The sequence below is a fragment of the Alosa sapidissima genome, chromosome 3 (assembly GCF_018492685.1).
Source record: "Alosa sapidissima isolate fAloSap1 chromosome 3, fAloSap1.pri, whole genome shotgun sequence".
NCBI lineage: Eukaryota > Metazoa > Chordata > Actinopteri > Clupeiformes > Clupeidae > Alosa > Alosa sapidissima.
In genome coordinates this window covers 33,749,105-33,771,131 of record NC_055959.1, presented here as the reverse complement: position 1 = coordinate 33,771,131, position 22,027 = coordinate 33,749,105, and the positions used below count along the sequence as shown (strand labels likewise).

Sequence of the window (22,027 nt, the reverse complement as noted above, 5' to 3'; positions counted from 1 at the left end):
TTTAGAGCACCAGTTTTGTGTCTTTGTACTATATCAAAAGCAACCTTAACATTGGTTGGCCTTACGAATGTCTTACTTTCACTTTCACATCATCCACTTAAACTTTCATACTTGCTAGATTAGACCAATCTTTCTTAGCCTGCGTGCACAAGTAGTTTGAGTAGAACTACTGATCTTCATTACCTTCTTGCTTGTTGACGTCATGTATTGTATTATTTCATGATCTCTAAACGTTTGACTCGTTTTTAATGTTGTCATCAGTTAACTTCATTCAACTGCGCTTGTGATTGAAGTATGGCGTTCAGTTTTGAACGTTCGCAAATTGTGATGGGGGCGGAGAAAGGCGCTGATTACCCGATGAACTGCAGGTTTGATAAATAGCACGTAAACTGAAGAATCACAGCGAGCGGTCTCTGCGGCTTGGTCATGGTGCTGAAAACGCTACGATCGCAAATGCACATACATGTGGCCCTGTCAACGTCACTTCAGTCTGTATTGTCAACCCATGAACACCAGAGAACTCCACAGTGGCAACGGGGGGGACGTTGTAGAGGAGCTGTTTTAGAACATTCCTCAAGTAGCTGGAGCTGTTCTAGAACATTCCACAAGTAGCTGGAGCTGTTTTAGAACATTCCTCAAGTATCTGGAGCTGTTCTAGAACATTCCTCAAATAGCTGGTAGCTGGAGCTGTTCTAGAACATTCCTCAAGAAGCTGGAGCTGTCAGCTAGTCATTTGTTTGCTGTTGTCACACAGGATTGAATAATGATGTGTGTATGTGCACACATGTAGATGTGTGTGTGTGTGTGTGTGTGTGTGTTTGTGTTTGTGTTTGTGTTTGTTCTCATAGTTAGATGAGAGTATGTTTCAGAGAGTGGTTTTGAGTTGTGAAAGTTGAGAAAGTATTCATGTGTTTATGTGTTTGACTAGTCATTTGTGTGTGTGTGTGTGTGTGTGTGTGTGTGTGTGTGTGTGTGTGTGTGTGTGTGTGTGTGTGTGTGTGTGTGTGTGTGTGTGTGTGTGTGTGTGTGTGTGTGTGAATGACGTCATTCTCTGCAGGACGCTAAAACCAGACTGAGTTCATACAGGTTTTGGCAACACAGCTGGAGACAAGGATGTATTAGGATCCCAGTTTGCCTCCACACTGCGGCCCCTGCTCTTTATCGGGTGGCGCTCCGGTCTGTCGTGTCCGCTGACTGGAGTTTGGACTGAGCCTCGTCTGGCATGTTGCTTTTAGTTGAGCTGGACGAGCAGGTCACTGTCAGCGCCCCGATCGTGGGCCCAGGGCGATCACCCAGCACCGATCATGGGCCCCGTGCCCTGGATGAGCTCAGGCCGATAAACAGGTCTGCACCTCTCTGGGCTGCTTGGCTGCAGGCTTCTGTTAAACGTGTAGCTCCCAGTGCTGTGCCTGAGTGCGTTTCTGTCTATGTGTGCAGGATCGTGCACATTTGTTTGTGAGTGCGCAAATGACAAATGATGGATTGTGTCATTTGGGGTTTGTGTATAGTTGTGTCAAATAGGATTTGTGTATGGTTGTGTCATTTGGGATTTGTGTGTAGTTGTGTCATTTGGGATTTGTGTGTAGTTGTGTTATTTGGGATTTGTGTGTAGTTGTGTCGTTTGGGATTTGTGTGTAGTTGTGTGTACCTGTCTCAGTTAGTGTGTGTTTTTGTGTGTGTCCCTGAAATATCTCTCTAGTTAATAGCGCTCCTGATCTCTAATTACACCCATAGTTTCATGAACCGAGTCTCATATTTAGGATGTATGCGTTTGTGAGTGTGTGAGTGTGTGAGTGTGTGAGTGTGTGAGTGTGTGAGTGTGAGTGTGAGTGTGAGTGTGAGTGTGAGTGTGCGTGTGCGCGTGTGTGTGCGTGTGCGTGTGTGTGTGTGTGTGTGTGTGTGCGGGCGTGCGTTTAATGACTCTAGTCTGGTTTCCCGTCTGTGATTTGTGTCGGGGCGTATTTAGGCTGTTCGCTGGTCTCAGGTGACAGGTCTGTTATTTATTGGCTACTTGGACCATTCGCTGGTCTCCATCTCGGGGACAACTGAATTTAATTAGGGTCTGCCTGGCCAAAGAGCCGTAATCCATTTACGGCCTGAATAAGCCATTGTGTTTGCTCTTATTTCCACTGTGAGCAGTGAACAGCGAGGGGTCACTCGACCGTGCTGTTCCACTCACCGTAAACGTGTCACAGTTACCAAACTAATGCACTTGATTGCGTCCTGCCGCGCGACATATTGCCCGTGAACCGGAGAGTATGAGTGTGTGTGTGTATGTGCGTGCGTGTGCGTGTGTGTGCGCATGCGTGTGTGTCTGTGTAATTGTGTGTATGAGTTTGTGTCTGGACTGATGTCTGTGTGTGTGTTTATGTATCGGGAGTGTGTGTGAGTGTTTCCTTCTTTCCAAGCTGTTTGGCTTGAGTCTCAGGGGTGTGTGTTGTGAGTGTTTTTGGCCGTCTCCATGGCGCTGGTGTGTTGCGGCTCGGCTTGGGCCAGTCCAAACGCAGCAGCGCTGGTACCTGTCAGGGCAGAACTGGACCCTGGCTTCGCCTCGCTTGGCCTCGGCTGCCCTGCGCTGACGGATGATTAAAGTTCTCCAGAACAAAAGAGTTGCCCGGTATCGATGGGCGCGTGCTATCCCTGCAGTGCCCTGCAATGCCCAGGAGCGCTGCCCAGCAGTATGCCTCAGGAGTGGCCTGGAGTATCACCAGCTTTAGCGGCTACCCTCCTGGCGTGCAGCAGCAGAGGGTCTATAGGGTGACCTTAAGCCAGTGTGCCAGATAGGCCAGTATACGGGGCCACATTGGGAGCAAAGGGCCTCTGATATATAATATATATATATATATATAAAGGGCCTCTGATGGGTCTTTTCCACCGACAGAACACCGGCTCCGTTCCCGTTCACGAACCAACATTTGAACTATAAGTATAAGTAAGTATATAAGTATATATACCCTATAAGTAAGTAAGTATATAAGTATATATACCCTATAAGTAAGTAAGTATATAAGTTTACCCTTTTGATCCCGTGAGGGAAATTTGGTCTCTGCATTTATCCCAATCCGGGAATTAGTGAAACACACTCAGCACACAGTGAACACACACGAATCCCGGCGCAGTGAGCTGCCTGCTACAACAGCAGCGCTCTGGGAGCAGTGAGGGGTTAGGTGCCTTGCTCAAGGGCACTTCAGCCGTGCCTACTGGTCGGGGTTCGAACCGGCAACCCTCCGGTTACAAGTGCTAACCAGTAGGTCACGGCTGCCCCAACTGGGTATTTTGACCAAACAAAACACGCTGCGGAATGTGCCACTTTGGTTCGGAGCTTGAACCAGAAAATAGTTGCTTTTTTCCTGCGAACCGGAGTGAACGTGTCACTTCACCGTTCAGAGGGGAGAAGGCTAACAGCAAGACTTTTCCGTCCATATCAACTGTTGCCATGAGTGAACAAAACTAGTCAACTAGCATTACACCACAGACGTTGACTAGCATTTTAAACAGCTAATTTCTTCCGTTTTTACGGGACAACTGTTCATATCATTCTCCCGTTCATGCATCTCATTAACTTTTGTTTTGCATGCATTACCCATTGTTGATGACGCACCCTTGGTTCGGTTCAAAACTGATGGAAATGTGGGCTGGTTCACTAGATAGCACCAAGGTTCAAAGAATTCTGAACGCAACTGGTTCAAGAACGGGTTCGCTGTCGGTGGGAGAACGCCTTGAGTGAGCTAACACTGATGTGTCTGAGAGTCAAGGCCACATCAGGGCCACATCAGGGCCACATCAGGGCCACATCAGGGCCAGACCTCGCTGACCAGGAGACAGAGGCAGAGTGTGTTCAGCGTGTGTTCAGCGTGTGTTGAGAGTGTGTTGAGAGTGTGTTTTGAGAGTGTGTTTTGAGAGTGTGTTGAGAGTGTGTTTTGAGAGTGTGTTCAGCGTGTGTTCAGCGTGTGGAGGTTTGGCTTGGTCTGTGAGGTGATGTTGGAGTTTCTCACAGGGTACAGAGACAGGGGCTGGTGAGGTGTGTGTGTGTGTGTGTGTGTGTGTGTGTTTGGGCTGATGCTGGTGTTCTTGGCTGGACTCTCAGCTCCGAGCTCTGTAGGTTGGTTTACTGGCAAGGTGTGTGTGTGTGGGTTTTTAGGGTGATGGTTGTGTGTTTGGCTGGGCTCTTGGCTCTGGGCTTCATAGGCTGGTGTTCTGCTGCAGGCGTTGCCATGGAGATTGGGAGTTTCCTGGCACGGTTCTCCTGAGGGGTTCCTGCTGCAGAACTGGCCTCTAGCACTCTAGTTTCCTCTCCACTCAACAGGGTTCTGCGTTCTACTCACACAGCCTCAGCCACAGGCATTCTAGGGTTCTCTCCACTCAACAGTGTTCTGCGTTCTGTTTCTCACACACAGTCTTCTGGTTTCCTGTCGGGCCCTATAAACATTTACTCTCTCTCTCTTCACCGTCTTTACTCTCTCTCTCTTTTCTCTCTCTCTCTCTCTTTAATTTCTCTCTCTTTTCTCTCTCTTTTCTCTCTCTCTCTCTCTCTCTTTAATTTCTCTCTCTTCTCTCTCTCTCTCTCTCTCTTTAATTTCTCTCTCACTCTCTTCACTCTCACTTTACTCTTTATTTTCTCCCTCTCTTTTTCTCTTTTTCTCTCTCTCTCCATCTCGCTCTCTGGGGATGTCCCTCAGGTCAGGGTTGTGCACAATTCGAATTGCAATTCTGCTTCCTGTTTGCTACCTCAATTGAAATGCAAGTGAAATTCAAGAATTGAATTGGAATTTAAGAGCCAGTTTCAATTCAATTCTGGAATTTTGCACAAGCCTGCCTCAGGTAGTATCTGTTAGAGCAGCCTCTCTGTCTCTTTTTCTTTCACTCTCTCTCTCTCTCTTTTTCATTCTGGGGATGACCCTATGACCCTCAGGTAGTATCTATTAGAACAGCCTCTCTCTCTCTCTCTCTCTCTCTCTCTCTCTCTCTCTCTTTTTCATTCTGGGGATGACCCTATGACCCTCGGGTAGGACCCAACAGCCTCTCTTTCTCTCTCTCTCTCTCTCTCTCTCTCTCTCTCTCCCTCTCGCTCTCTCTTTCTCTCTCTCTCCCTCCCTCTCTCTTTCTCTGTCTGGGGATGTCCCTCAGGTAGTATCTATTAGAACAGCCTCTCTCTCTCTCTCTCTCTGGGGATGTCCCTCAGGTAATATCTGTTAGAGCAGTCTTTCAGTCATTCAGAGCCCCCCCCCCCATCTTTATCCAGACAGCGGAGTCGTCTGACATCCTTCCTGTCGCGCTCAGCGTGTCTAATGGCGTCTGCAGGACTGCGAGCCCCACAGCCAAGAGTGTCTGTCTGTCTCCTGCTGCTCCAGAAGTGGTGGTCCAAATAACTTGTACCATTTGGTCATCCTATTCACTTACTGCGAGATTATGAGATTAATGGTAAATGGTAAATGGTACGAGATTACAAGATTAATGGTAAATGGTACGAGATTACGAGATAAATGGTAAATTGTACGAGATTACAAGATAAATGGTAAATGGTAGGAGATTACAATATTAATGGTAAATGGTACGAGATTACGAGATTAATGGTACATGGTAAATGGTAGGAGATTACAATATTAATGGTAAATGGTACAAGATTATGAGATTAATGGTACATGGTAGGATTAATGATACATGGTACATGGTAGGATATTACAAGATTAATAGATAGATAGATATTTTATTGATCCCTAGGGGAAATTCAAGGTCACAGTAGCATACAGACAACATACACACACACATTCACTAACAGCAGAAAAAGTAATTAAAAGTATATAATATAAAAAAACACAACTAAGCAATAGGGACTGTAGAAGATAAAGAATATACTAATATACTAAAATACAAATTATACTAAATAAAACTTAATCTAAATCAATTCTAAAAAACAGTATCCACATAGTGGGTGATTAACTCATTGAATGCCAAGCTGTTTTCGGAAGCTTTGTCCTAGAGTGCCAGCAATCAAGACCATTGTTGATGATTTTTGTACAGCCACAGCATATTCTGTGTTATCGCTATGAACACATACAATGGCTCGTTTGAAAGGTGAGACTTTAAGCTCTCAGTAGGTGTATTGCAAAGTGTATGCAAACCGTGTATTTCTACACGCCTCTGTTCCTGAGAAATCCCAAGCTAAACAGTGGCTAATTTTCATCAAAATCGCTGTTTTTTTTCTAGAAATAGAGATATAACGTCTTTCATGAAATATGAAGTGTTGCCTGCAAAGTTTCCGGGAAGTGACCTGGCGAGACTGCCACATAGTGGTAGACCCACGAAAATGGCCTGGTTTTGAGCTGACGTGCAAATGGTACGAGATTACGAGATTAATGGTAAATGGTACGAGAAGCACTTTGGATCAGCTGCTGTTGTTTTAAAATGTGCTATATAAATAAAGTGACTTGACTTGAGATTCATCTCTCTGTGCTTGACTGAAGTTCTAAGATTGCTCTTCAGTCAAAGGCGTGTTAAAAAACATATTAATGTCTTTGGTATCGAATGGGGCCCATGGCACCACGGGAAGAATTCAGTTCCCTTCCAGAGAGCTTTTAAGGGCTGAGCTGGATAATGGCTTAGTCTGGTACCACTGCTTTAATGTCCAATACAACTCAGTGGCGTAGTCTGGTACCGCTGCTTTAATGTCTAATACAACTCAGTGGCGTAGTCTGGTACCGCTGCTTTAATGTCCAATACAACTCAGTGGCGTAGTCTGCTACCGCTGCTTTAATGTCCAATACAACTCAGTGGCGTAGTCTGGTACCGCTGCTTTAATGTCCAATACAGCTCAGTGGCTCGGGGTTGGTGACCCTGAGAGTGTGTAGAGCTCAACCTAACCCAGCCCGAGTCCACTTAAGGTCCGCCAGCTTCACGTCACTGCTGCCGCTGATGTTTTTATAAACTCCCCTCACACAGACGCTCTCTTGTGTTGTGAATCAAATCAGATTCTCATAAAGGAAATCAGCTGTGCAGTGTGTGCATTCCACCCCCCCCCCCATAGAGAAACTTTATATTGACATTTTTTACGATGTTTAAAAACTATACAAATCTATTTTCTTGCCTGGTGCTTGCGTTCAACAGACCGTTAAATGGTTTCCACATCTCTTAGCGCGAGCCCTGTGTCTGATCAGCAAACATGGAAAATGTCACATAAAACGGCAGACGCATGGAGGGCGCCCAGCCAAGCCAGGTGTTATTCTACCCATAAAGCATCTGGCTTACTCAGACACATCGCCATCACCCCGTGCCTGAATTACCCTCTCATTTCAGCCAATCATACTCAGACCAGTGTGTGTGTGTGCGTGTGTGTGTGTGTGCGTGTGTGTGTGTGTGTGTAAGAGTGTTTGTGTGTGTGTGTGTGTGCGTGTGTGTGTGAAAGTGTGTGTGACTGTGTGTGTGTGTGTGTGTGTGTGTGTGTGTGTTTGCTTACACTCAGACTTTCAATGGCCTTAGCTTAGCTGATCTGTAAATCATGTGGATTGACCTTAACAAAATCACCTGAGATATGTCAGCAGTCAGTCCAGTCCACATGATTTTGAGAGAAGGTGATGCGGTGTTGAGCTGATCAAGCTCTCTCTCTCTCTCTCTCTCTCTCTCTCTCTTTTTCTCTTTATATATATATATATATACTGTATATTTCTATAGGTACACTATTGCAATGCCTCTATGTAGTATCTCACACAGATGCCAAGTTTAGCTTTCTCTATTTACAAAGAACACTGTACTGTACTGACAGTCATGACAAGGTAGAGACATGTCTGTGTTTGTGTCCTCTGTCCAGGAAGTCTGTGTACCTATGTCCATGTACCTCCCTGGCCTAAAAGATGGAGTACTTAGATACATAGATGGAGAGACAGATGAAAATACCAAAAACACCATCACTATATGAAACATTGAACATTAAAACACCATCACTATAAGAAGCATTGAACATCAAAACACCATCACTATAAGAAGCATTGAACATTAAAACACCATCACTATAAGAAGCATTGAACATTAAAACACCATCACTATTAGAAGCATTGAACATTAAAATACCATCACTATAAAAATCATTGAACATTAAAATAGCATAAGAATCATTGAACATAAAAACACCATCACTATAAGAAGCATTGAACATTAAAACACCATCACTATAAGAAGCATTGAACATTAAAACACCATCACTATAAGAAGCATTGAACATCAAAACACCATCACTATAAGAAACATTGAACATTAAAACACCATCACTATATGAAACACTGAACATTAAAACACCATCACTATAAGAAACATTGAACATTAAAACACCATCACTATATGAAACATTGAACATTAAAACACCATCACTATAAGAAGCATTGAACATTAAAACACCATCACTATAAGAAGCATTGAACATTAAAACACCATCACTATATGAAACATTGAACATTAAAACACCATCACTATAAGAAGCATTGAACATTAAAACACCATCACTATAAAAATCATTGAACATTAAAATAGCATAAGAATCATTGAACATAAAAACACCATCACTATGAGAAGCATTGAACATTAAAATACCATCACTATAAGATGCATTGAACATTAAAACATCATCACTATAAAAAGCATTGAACATTAAAATACCATAAGAATCATTGAACATAAAAACACCATCACTATGAGAAGCATTGAACATTAAAATACCATAAGAATCATTGAACATTAAAACACCATCAAGCATTGAACATTAAAACACCATCACTATAAGAAGCATTGAACATTAAAACACCATCACTATGAGAAGCATTGAACATTAAAATACCATCACTATAAAAAGCATTGAACATTAAAACACCATCACTATTAGAAGCATTGAACATTAAAACACCATCACTATTAGAAGCATTGAACATTAAAATACCATCACTATAAAAAGCATTGAACATTAAAATACCATAAGAATCATTGAACATTAAAACACCATCACTATGAAAAGCATTGAACATTAAAACACCATCACTATAAGAAGCATTGAACATTAAAACACCATCACTATTTGAAGCATTGAACATTCCAATTGAGTAGATGTGTAACTGTCCAGCTTCTTTCGTTACTTTGTCCGTGTGGTCGTCATGACAACGCCACTCCTAAGCGTGGCATGGCTGGAGCAGGACAGACTCTCAGATGGACGCTGTGTGCTAGCGTGGTGTCCCAGATGGACGCTGTGTGTTAGCAGGATGCTGTGTGCTAGCGTGGTGTCCCAGATGGACGCTGTGTGTTAGCAGGACGCTGTGTGCTAGCGTGGTGTCCCAGATGGACGCTGTGTGCTAGCGTGGTGTCCCAGATGGATGCTGTGTGCTAGCGTGTGCTAGCGTGGCGTCCCAGATGGATGCTGTGTGCTAGCGTGGTGTCCCAGATGGACGCTGTGTGCTAACGTGGCGTCCCAGATGGACGCTGGGTGCTAGCGTGGAGTCTCAGATGGACGCTGTGTGCTAGCGTGTGCTAGCGTGGCGTCCCAGATGGACGCTGTATGCTAGCGTGTGCTAGCGTGGCATCCCAGATGGATGCTGTGTGCTAGCGTGGCGTCCCAGATGGGCACTCTGTGTTAGCGTTGATCTGGTTGCTGTAATCGAGTTGTCACTTCATGGGAGCAGTTTGTGGGGCTTGTGCTGTTTAAATTGGATTCTGCGCGGCGCTAATCTGCTTGGAGGCACAAGTTGGACCGGCCGCCCCCATTCAAACCTGGCCCTCGTGGCGGCTACCTCTACTGGCCTGACAGAGTGTGTGCATGGTGGCAGTCATTCGGATGTGTGTGTGTGTGTGTGTGTGTGGGTGTGTGGAGGGTGGCAGCCTGTGTGTCTGACTGTCTGTCAGCCATGTGTACACACACACACACACACACACACACACACACACATGTTTGCTCCGAGTATGTTTATCTCTGCACTGGGTGCATATGTGTGACTGTCAGGGATGGTGTGTGTGTGTGCGTGTGCGTGTGCGTGTGCGTGTGCGTGTGCGTCTGTGTGTGTGTGCGTGTGCGTGTGTGCATGTGTGTGTGTGCATGCGAGCGTGCGTGCGTGCGTGCATGCGTGCGTGCGTGTGTGTGTCTAGTTAAGAGCTGGCTGATAACAGGATAGGAGGAGTGGCAGTCATTTTCACATTAGCGGAGTCACATTTTCAGGAGAAAATACATTCCAGGACTCTTAACTTGATTAAGCTTAACGTCATAAATGTAAGAATGTGCTTGATAAACAGCAAAAGGCACCCACAGGATAGACTCACGCTCCTTAAGCACACACACACACACACACACACACACACACACACACACACTCACAAGCTCCTCCAGCCCTTGCTGGCTTTGAAAGAGATGGTTTCACACACACATGTACATACACAAACACACAGACACATTCACACACATACAAACACACACACACACACACACACACACACACATGACTGCACACACACACACACACACACAAACACACAGTGAAACACACACACAACTCTTCAATGCCACACAAAAGTGGAGGGGAGAAATGGACTTTTTGGGGGCAGTCGTGGCCTACTGGTTAGGGCTTCGGACTTGTGACCGGAGGGTTGCCGGTTTGAACCCCGACCAGTAGAAAGCGGCTGAAGTGTCCTTGAGCAAGGCACCTAACCCCTCACTGCTCCCCGAGCGCCGCTGTTGTTGCAGGCAGCTCACTGCGCTGGGATTAGATCTATCTATCTATCTATCTATATATCTATATATCTATCTATCTATCTATCTGAAGTTTCATGCATACACATGTGCCTATACACCAGGGTGGAAAATACACATACAATACATACAGCCACTGGCAGAATTCACCAGCCACTCAATATTAAATCATTACTTTGTGTCTGATTTTTACCAGTCACTTTCAAATTTGGCCAGCATTTCCATATCTCGCACGCATACACACGCGCATGCACACACGCGCGCATGCACGCACACACACACATACATGAATGAATGTTTAAAACAAACATTCCTGTGAATTCTAAAATGTTTATAGAGGAATGTTAATATAACATTTACAACAGCATCACTACAGTGTAATACGCTGTCAATCAATCATCATTTCAGATCCATGTTTTTATAGACTGCCACTTGTTACTGTGTGAATAGTTACTATGGGTGACAGGTGTGGTTACCATGGTTTTATTGTCTGTCCACAGGGGCTGATCAAGATCAGAGGAGACAAATGCTGGAGAGATCTCACCTGCATGGACTACCACTACGAGGTGTGTGTGTGTGTGTGTGTGTGTGTGTGTGTGTGTGTGTGTGTGTGTGTGTGTGAGAACTTTAGACATCTCACCTGCATGGACTACCACTATGAGGTGTGTGTGTGTGTGTATGTATTTGTGAGCTTTAGATATCTCATCTGTATGGACTACCCCTATGAGGTGTGTGTGTGTGTGTGTGTGTGTGTGTGTGTGTGTGTGTGTGTGTGTGTGTGTATCTATGTATTTCTGAGCTTTAGATATCTCATCTATATGTGCTGTCACTTTGGGGTGAGTGTGTGTGTGAACGAGTGGGAGAGCGCGAGTGAGTGAATTACAGGCTTTCCGTGGGGTCTTAAAAAGTGTTGAATACATTGAAATATTACAAACTAGGTCTTAAATGCTTTTTGCTAGGTCTTAATTATTTTACACTAGTTTTACAGTGCTCATTTAAATGTGTTGGCGGCATAGACTGCAGTTGTTTGGTATTGTAGTTCTTAATGGTACCTACATAATAAAACTACAAACGACAACAATGTGGAACTGGTACCTGATCCAAATTTATTTACTCAGTAATTAATAGTCGTTAGTAATTCTGTGACTCTGATTTTCCTTCAGTTTTTTTGTTGGTACGGGTGTGGCATTGGTGTAAAATTTAATTTGTAAAAAGTCTTAAAAAGTTTGAAAAAATGCCATGTTGAAACCTGTATTAACAGTGAGTAGGAGGGTTTTCACGGACAGTTTTTTTTTTTTTTTTGTCATTCCGATTAAACTATTCAGATTGAAAAACGTGTGTGGGTGTGCACCGCACAGGGGCTTACAGACGCTTACAGGCACTCTAGAATCTTTGATCAGAATAGCTATTGCCTTGAGAAGATATAGCAGGCAGACTGATTGACTGTATACATACACTACCAGTCAAACACACACACACTTATTCATAGTTTTTTATTTGATTCCTTTTTTTACTACATTGTACAACAATACCTACAGCATCCAAAGTATGACAGAAGACAAAGGTCTCTAGAAATATATTATTTCCATGCGCCACATTTCATATTCTTCACTGTTAACTTCTATGACATCTTTTAATCTTTTCAATTAACATCAGTGAAAGACAAGCAGCTAACAAATGCTCACAATGTATGGGGAATCCATCAATGCTGTTGGAAATCCATTCCAGCTGACCATATAAAGTTGGTTGAGAGACTGAGCAAAAGGTCTGTACCTTGAAGAATTTAAAATATTGAAAATGTAGCTTTATTTACACTTTTTGTTTGCTTACAACATGAATCCATGTGGGCTATTTCATAATAATAACCACCTACTCAGATAAATAAAGATAAAGAAAAAATCCATAGATTTGAGAGTTGGTGTGTCCAAACTTGTACCAGCTAGACTGGTAGTGTAGCTGTTCGTTACTATACATCTCAGAATAAGAACAGAGTACACCACCCCTTTCACTCCGATTAAAATTCTAATAGGATCGGCAGTTTCATAAGTGTAATTTTTATTCCGATTGAGCCATTTTTCCAATTGGGAATACAAGCATCCATGTAAACCCACTTAGTGAGTGTGTGAGTGAGTGAGTGTGTGTGTTAGCCACTTTATTATTGCATGAGTGATGTGTGGTGACTGGGTTATTTATGATTGCATGAGTGATGTGTGGTGACTGGGTTATGATTGCATGAGTGATGTGTGGTGACTGGGTTATGATTGCATGAGTGATGTGTGGTGACTGGGTTATTTATTATTGCATGAGTGATGTGTGGTGACTGGCTTATTTATGATTGCATGAGTGATGTGTGGTGACTGGGTTATTTATGATTGCATGAGTGATGTGTGGTGACTGGGTTATGATTGCATGAGTGATGTGTGGTGACTGGGTTATGATTGCATGAGTGATGTGTGGTGACTGGGTTATTTATTATTGCATGAGTGATGTGTGGTGACTGGGTTATGATTGCATGAGTGATGTGTGGTGACTGGGTTATTTATTATTGCATGAGTGATGTGTGGTGACTGGGTTATGATTGCATGAGTGATGTGTGGTGACTGGGTTATGATTGCATGAGTGATGTGTGGTGACTGGGTTATGATTGCATGAGTGATGTGTGGTGACTGGGTTATGATTGCATGAGTGATGTGTGGTGACTGGGTTATGATTGCATGAGTGATGTGTGGTGGACATGAATCAGGTGAATAGTGTGAATGAGGGTGGATGGGTGGATGGATGGGTGGATGGATGGGTGGGTGGATGGATGGATAGATGGATGGATGGATGTGTGGGTGGATGGATGGATAGATGGATAGATGTGTGGATGGATGTGTGGGTGGATGGTTGGATGGAGGGATGGATGGATGGATGGATATAGTCCAGGCAATCTGTGAGAAAAAATCACCCAACCCAAAACTAATTGCAACAGAAATGATTTTTGTTGTATTCAGTTCATGAAACCTTCCCATATCACATACCAAAAGTCCATGAAAATCCAAGTGGTGGAACATTGTCAAAATTGGAATTATTTGTGCATAGGTCAATGGCGAAAAGCTGCACCTGTGGCAGTTTTATTGAACTTGCATAGTACAGGGGATATGTGAAAATTAGGTCAAATTCTTTCATATAAGCATGAAACTTGGTGAACTTGTACAGTTTGGAGCCCTGAACATTTTCAGATATGAAACCATTATCAAAAAACCCTAATGATCGCCGTGGCAACTATTAAATGTTCCATTATAACTGAATTACGCCTATATTCTTCATTATATCTCCTGAACCAAACATGGTATCTCAGAACAAGTGATGCCTACAGGGATGAGCAGTATTTATTGTACATGTATTCCATATTTCAAATACAAAATATATTGTATATTCATAATTTGTATTTGACTGGGTTGAATAAAATGACTTCGTATTTTGTATCAAAATACTTTATAGGTATGTATTTTTGTAGTTTAAAATATTGACAAATATTTTTGGTAAAACCAATACTTTTGGTGATGTGATGACATCATAAAAGTGCAAAACAATGAATGTAGCCTCTGACTGGTGCTGACTTTTGCCCACACTTGTGATAATATTGAGATTCAGGAAGATGATCCAGTGCAAGTTGAGTAACTTTAGGCGGGTCAATATAGGGTTCAACATAGAAAAAATTGATACAAAAGGTTTTTTTATGGATTCTGGTACTGTTAGACATGCTAAATAACATACTAAAAATCTAGTAAAATCTGACCTTGAGAAATGGGTCATTTGGGGGCAGAAAGGGGTCATTTGGGGGCAGCCGTGGCCTAAGGTTTTACACTACCTAAAATGCATTACGCCACTGACCAAGAAATACCTGGTCAGAAATCTATGGCGAGTTGTTTATATGTTATTTTAAGAGTGCATTATCAACAGTGATGGGCGGGTGCACAACTACACCCTGCTTTTCTCGTCCACAGGAACGTGCACCAGCGCACATCCATAAAAACATTATAAATTACATGATTACAATGGGGAACATAATTATAATAAAGATATCAGGAAATACGTCTCACAATGAGTAGTTATTCACCATCATTTTCAAATTGTTAATGACAATTAAAAGTGAATAGGCGAGAGGCACATATGGAGCACAGCTGAAGACGCACTGTCACGAGATGTAAGCAACTCCTCTGCAGGATAAATGTCCTTAGGTTTCTTATTTAGTCATTTAAACACTATTGGGGTAAGTGTTGCCTTTTTCAGGCTATTTTGTCAATGGTAACCTATTGTCAGTCAATAGTGAAAGTAATTAACTGTGTATAACTGTTTTGTCGTTGACTATGACACCACGGAGAAGTTAGTTTCACTTTGCCAATGAGTTCAAATAATACACGAGTGCAGATGCGTTTATAGGCTATACTCTGCTTGGTTTTAGTAAAGCATGGTTTAGTGGAATACCTGTTCCATACGGTCTCGGGTGCAAGCTGATTCCTTCAACTGCGCCGCTGACTATCAAAATACCGATGCGCTTTTTGAAGTCGCACTGCTTGCTGTTAAAGAGAATGACAGTATCACTCTCATTGGTTTAAAGGATGTTACGCCCAAAACACACCCATGACTAATTAAGAAACATATAGATCCACCATTTTGCGCCAGGTGCCGGACTTTTGAAAACATGCCAAAAAACTTGACTGTACATGCCAAAATGTATCCACTGTACACTAGATTCGCCAATGCAGAATAGAGGGCAATGTGTTGTGCATGGCATGGAGGAAGATGAGACATGTCTTAACTGGTGTTATATCTCATCTACAAGTAATATGCTTTCAGAAAATATATAGTTTAGGGTATTTAATCTGTTTTCCATAGACAGTATAGGCTAAAATGTGTCCACTTTACACTAGATTCGCCTATACAGAATAGAGGGCAATGTATTGTGCATTGCATGGAGGAAGATGGGACATGTCCTAATTGGTGTAACATCACTTCTAGAGGTTATATGCTTTTAGAAAATATATAGTTTATGATGTTTAATTTGTTTCTCTTAATAGTGCAGGCCAAAATGTATCAGCTGTTCACTTGATTCGCCTATACAGAATAGAGGAGTATGTATTATGCATGGTATGGAGGAAGATGGGACATAAGTTGATTAATGCTATATTTCATGTACAGGGCATATGCTTTTAGAATATGTATAGTTTTGGCTGTTCTATGATTTTGGTAAAACCATGACCCATGCATAGGCATGCATTTTAATTATTAATCTTAAACTATATTTATTAGTATAGCAAGCACCTTTTGCCAGACTTCACAACAATAGTCACCTCTTTGGAGGCTAGTTGCAGTTATCTGCACCTTTCTGTCGAATTTGGACATTATCATGTCCATCTTTAACTTTACAATTTTCCTTCATTCATTCACTTACATAAACATGCTGTGCTGTCTGATTACTGTTTTAGCCAAAATTGTGCAAAGTAAAGAGGCATCATACAGGCCCCTCTGATTGGACAGACAGTCTCTCAGTCAACCCCCGGGCAAGAGGTCAATTACTATAAGTCTTGGAAAATGATGGACTGATACTTGTGATATACTGTATATGATTCAGTGACCTCTAAATCAGACCACCAAAAACACTTTCCTAGGCTTAATAATGCTTTTAAGTTAAAACTATGTGTTTGTACAACTTTAACATTGTGGAACACTTACATGCAAAAACACACTGGCTCTATTTAAAGACTCATCAACCATTTCCAGTTGGCAACAAACCAGTCTGAAATAAGCCTGAGAAATGTACTCTTTGAAAATAAAAGAATGTTCCTCAACAATGCAATATTCTAAAATTCCATGTTAAGTTAGATGGGGTCAGATATTCTTTAGAATGCTTATTCTACAACATTCTAATTACAGTTTTGTCAGTATTTGCTGAAGGATAATGCATAAAACAACCCTTATTTTAACATATTTCCACCAACTGGATTTTCATGGACTTTTACTATGGTGTTTAGATCATCAATTGAAATATAAAAATGTGAAAATAAATTCTGTTGCAATTAGTTTTGGGTCAGACCTCACTTTGCCTGGACTAATAGATGGATGTGTGGGTGGATGGATGGATAGATGGATGTGTGGATGGATGTGTGGATGGATGTGTGGGTGGATGGTTGGATGGATGGATGGTGAGAGAGGATGCTCATGTGGCTGCATGTGCACTGTGTGTATGTAATGGGGTTTTCCCTACCGTGCGTACGTGTGTGCATTTCAGTGTGTGTGTGTGTGTGTGTGTGTGTGTTATGATGTGGACTTGCTCTATCAGTGGCCTGCCGTCTATAAGTGGATTAAACTAAAAGCTTAATGGAGTGTGTCTTCCTCTTTTACCTCAGAGCAACCTGAAATCTGTCACACACACACACACACACACTCAGTCAAGCATAGAGACACGTGTACACACAAAATGTTTAAAGACCCTGTATGTCAGCAGCACTCATGCCCAAGCAATAACACAAACGTCTGGAAAAACACTTACACACAGTACAGTACATGATGAATTCCTTATGTGCAAATGAACAGGCGCACACACACACACACACACACACTGCACACACACTCTCACACACTCACACACTCACACACACACGCACACGCACACACACACACAGACTAAAGCAGGAGTGTAGTAACATATGAAGAACAGGTACATTTGTTGTCGTGGAGTGTGTCTGTTTGTTTGTTTGTCTGTTTGTTTGTTTGTCTGTTTGTTTGTTTGTTTGTTTGTTTGTTTGTTTGTGTTTGTAGAGGACTGGCACTGGTACATACTGTTCAACATGCTCCAATTCACATTTGTGTGTGTGTGTGTGTGTGTGTGTTCAGGACATGAGAATCAGAATCTGATTAGAGATGATGATCGGCTCCGGAATGATTAATTACTCCGATTCCGATTGGATTAGTGAATGGAGGAGCACCGTGGGCCTTAATGCACATCATGAACTCACCATTAGAATAGTGTGTGTGTGTGTGAGTGTGAGTGTGCGCGTGCATGTGTGTGTGTGGTTACAAGTGGATGTAGATTTGTGGGTATATATGAATGTGTATGTGGACATGCATAGTGTGCATGTGTGTGTTTGTGTTTGGTTTAGTTGTCTGTGTGTGTGCGTGTGTGTGTGTGTGCGTGTGCGTGTGCTTGCGCGTGTACGTGTGTCTGTGCGTGCGTGCGTGTGTGTGAGTGTGTGTGTGTCTGTGCGTGTGTGTGAGTGTGTGTGTGTCTGTGCGTGCGTGCGTGTGTGTGAGTGTGTGTGTGTCTGTGCGTGCGTGCGTGCGTGTGTGTGAGTGTGTGTGTGTCTGTGCATGCGTGCGTGCATGTGTGTGTGTGAATACAGTGTGTCCCCAGTGAACCAGGTAAAATCCCCTTGTGTGATATCAGTATCAGCATCTCTCATATGATTGACCTGTTAGCCAGCCAGCCCTCATTAGACCTGTATCACACACACACACACATACACGTACACACGCACACACACACACACACACACACACACACATACACACATACACATACACATACACGCATGTACACATATGCACACATTCACACACACACACTCGCATGTATTATTGGGAGAGCATAGATGGGAATAACAGGAGATAGGCTACTGTTATATACAGTACAATAGCCTAGTCCTGGACAGACAGACAGACAGGTAGGCAGACACACACGCACACACACACACACACACACACACACACACACACACACACACACACACACAAACAAATCCAAATGACTGCCACCCTGCACACCCTGATCTCCTGAGGGCTGGGTTTGAATGGGAGCGGTCGGCACAACACACAACACACACTCACCCCCTCACGCATAGAAACACTAAAAAGATACAAACATGCACACAACTGTATGCACAGCTCTCTGACACACACACAGGTTGTCGTGGTGTTATGTTCTAGTGTTGTTAGTGTATCCAGGTAGTTGTGGTGTTATGTTCTAGTGTTATTAGTGTATGGGGTATCTCCCATACCGAAGGTTGGGAGGTTGGAATCCCAATGCGTGAGTGAGTGCAGTGCCAAATTTGACAAAATGCAAAATATATCGTTAGATATATCACTAAAGAAATGCAAAAGATATTGTTCAATATATCGGTAAAGAAATGCAAAAGATATCGTTAAATATATTGGTGTAAGATGCACACATAGGCTTTTGCCGCTCTACTGTAGCCACTCCCCCTCTCACACAGCACTTCACCAGAGAGGGTAGAAGCAGAGCTTTGGCACAACTGACTCAGTGCACAGTGTGTGAGATGTTTGGGTGATTATCACATATTGCTTCAACAATAAAGATGGATGTGGTTTGCTTGCATAAAATGATTCCGCTGATTTTGCAACAACACGCCAACACGAGTATGCAGTGGCTATTCAGAACGATGTAAAAATGATGTAATAAAATGACACTTTGATTAGCCGGAATGATGTTATCATCCTATTTTTCAAGCAGGCCTACCTGCGGGCATGTAATTGGGCTACAGGCTTACTACAGGAATAGCATGTTTAAGCAGGCACTGCACTAGTGGTATTAAAGGTACACTGTGCAAGTTTAGGTGTTTTTGGCGACTGTAGAGCTCCCTCTAGAGTCACGATATATTTAGATTTTACTCTGCTGCTGTAAATAGCAAACTTCTTGTGACTTTTCCCCCCTGTAGCAATGAAATGAAAATGCTTTTGTTGTGCAGGTGAAGGATTAACCGACAAAAACTGTCTCCAAAGTGCTATATCTACTGACAAGGTAATGTTTCACGATTCTCGAGATTTGTCGGGCCGATGTCCTTGAAGTTGCATGGGTGTTTTCTCGGTAACAACTCCCTACATCTATGCTATATAGCTATGCTAGGTGAACGATTTGCCTATTACAAGTTTGTTTACCATAGTACCATCTTAAAGGTGAAAATCTTGCATAGTATACCTTTAAGTTAGCAAACTGATTTTGCCAAGTTATTCAATTCACACACAGTGTTGGGTGTAATCTGTGGAAGATTATACTGTGTGTGTGTGTGTGTGTGTGTGTGTGTGTGTGTGTGTCTGTGTGTGTCTGCGTCTGCGTGTCTCTCTGTCCAGGACTATTGTCTAACAGGGGTCTTTGAATTGAGTAAAACAGTATCTCTTCTTATTCCCATCTATGCTCTCCCAATAAAATCTTTGTTTGTGTGTGTGTGTGTGTGTGTGTGTGTGTGTGTGTGTGTGTGTGTGTGTGTGTATGTTGGGGGGGGGTGCTGGAGTCTTGTTAGTGGTATGAGGCCCCTCCCCTTCCCCTTCAGCCTGGCACATTGAGAGGAAGTGATGTCAGGTCCGTAAAGTGATGTTGGAGCATGTAGTGCGTGTGTGTGTTGGGAAGGGGGTATGTGTGTGTGTATTGGGAGGGGGTATGAGTGTGTATAGCATTGCATTAAGTGGACTCAAATATTTGTCTAGTCCCAAAGGGTTGGAATTACCTTGGAATAATACACACTGGACATACAGACATCCTTTCTCTCTCTCTCTCTCTCTCTCTCTCTCTCTCACTCTCACACGCACGCACGCACACGCGCACGCACGCACACACACACACACACGCGCACGCACGCACGCACACACACACACAAACAGCTTGGCAGCAGCAATTACAAATAGGGTGATATATCATGCAAATTGCAGTGATATAAAAATATACATGAATACACCCAGTATAGTCATTACACACACACACACACACACTCACACACACACACAGAAGCCACAGGTAGGAAGGCCCCAGTGAAAAGCCCATTCATTTTTTCAGGCAGTCCCCCTCTCCCCTCCCCCCCCCTACCCCCCGCCCCCTCTTGCCCGGTTGTCCAGGGGCCTGCTGTGGGCTGATTCTCCCCCATGGGGTTGGGGTGGCCTGGGCGGACGTCTGGCGCCTGCTGGGTCTGTCTCTGGAGCTCAAAGGGAGCTCTGTGTGCGCGCCCTGCCCTGCTCCCCTCTCTGTTCCTGGGCTCAAGAGCTCCAGCTCAGCCTCCTGCTCCTGCTCTCAGCATCCTACACCAGCACAGCACACTGGTACTTTTACTCTTTATATATATATATATATATATATATATATATTCATTATTGAGCCTCGCTCAAGGGCACAACGGTGGAAGCTGGGAATTGAACCCACACCTTTTGCACGCTAGCCCAGCTCCTCTCCCACAGTTGCCATGTTAACTACTCGACCGTTGGTGTCATTATGCAGTCGAGCACAAAGTGCAGTAAAAGCAGAGTGACTGACCAAAGCAAGCAGCACATGCTCACAATCGTGTGCTCAGCAATGGAGCCCCTGGCCAGCTGCTTGTCAGGTCGCTCACGTTACTGCTGTTTCACCATGCCCATAGCAAGCCATTATAAACTGCTGTTTCACCATGCCCATAGCAAGCCATTATAAACTGCTGTTTCACCATGCCCATAGCAAGCCGATATAAACTGCTGTTTCACCATGCCCATAGCAAGCCATTATAAACTGCTGTTTCACCATGCCCATAGCAAGCCATTATAAACTGCTGTTTCACCATGCCCATAGCAAGCCATTATAAACTGCTGTTTCACCATGCCCATAGCAAGCCGATATAAACTTTAACAGTATATTCAGCATAGAGTTGCATATTAATGCATTACATTTAACATTAAGTACATACACTTATTGTCATGTCAAGTGTGAAATGTCCCAAAGGCTATTATTATATGCAAATACAAAGTATCCGTGTGCTGCTCCTCTTAGGTGGGGATCACGTTAGCCAGAGGCAAGCGGCAGGTTTCCTATTGTTCTCTATGGTTCGGCAGCGGAACGGTGGCAACGCTAGCGTTGAACAAGCTGACGGCTCGTGTCCATTATCGCGTCAAAGCCCACCGCGCCGCACATAGCCCATTGATTTCCTACGGAGAGCGGCGCGGCACTTTGGAGAGGCGGTGCGGCCATTCGAACAGAGGCGGCACGTCAAGAAGTTGGGCTCTGCTGATCTTTATGCAAGTGAGAGCGGCTAACGCGAGGCGGTTAGCCAATGAAAGTACATCTTCAGTAAACAAGCTCTCTCCTTTGCTCTAGTCTTCCGGTCCGCAACAATAGCCTGCCAGAAATATTTGTTCCGCCTGATAATCGTGTTGGTTTCATGAAAATATATTAAGCTATACAGTGGCGAAGCCATTAAGTTTTAGACCCAGTTCGCCAAAGACCTTGTTGGTACTTGAACCAAGACAGAAGGTGCTTTGGAGGAACATGTCAGTGATATTTGTGAGTATTTCAATAAA

General features: G+C 43.3%; 1 protein-coding gene across 2 annotated transcripts in view; it reads left to right on the top strand.

The window, feature by feature from the left end:
• Nucleotides 1-22,027, top strand: part of lmf1 (lipase maturation factor 1) — a 59,384-nt gene that overhangs the window by 18,515 nt on the left and 18,842 nt on the right. For both annotated transcript variants that reach the window (XR_006030678.1, XM_042085435.1), the window contains exon 5: nt 11,215-11,280. Coding sequence is in view for 1 of the 2 variants with exons in the window: in XM_042085435.1 (XP_041941369.1) it covers nt 11,215-11,280 (66 nt within the window). In the remaining variant the exon portion in view is untranslated. The remainder of the gene's footprint in view (nt 1-11,214; nt 11,281-22,027) is intronic.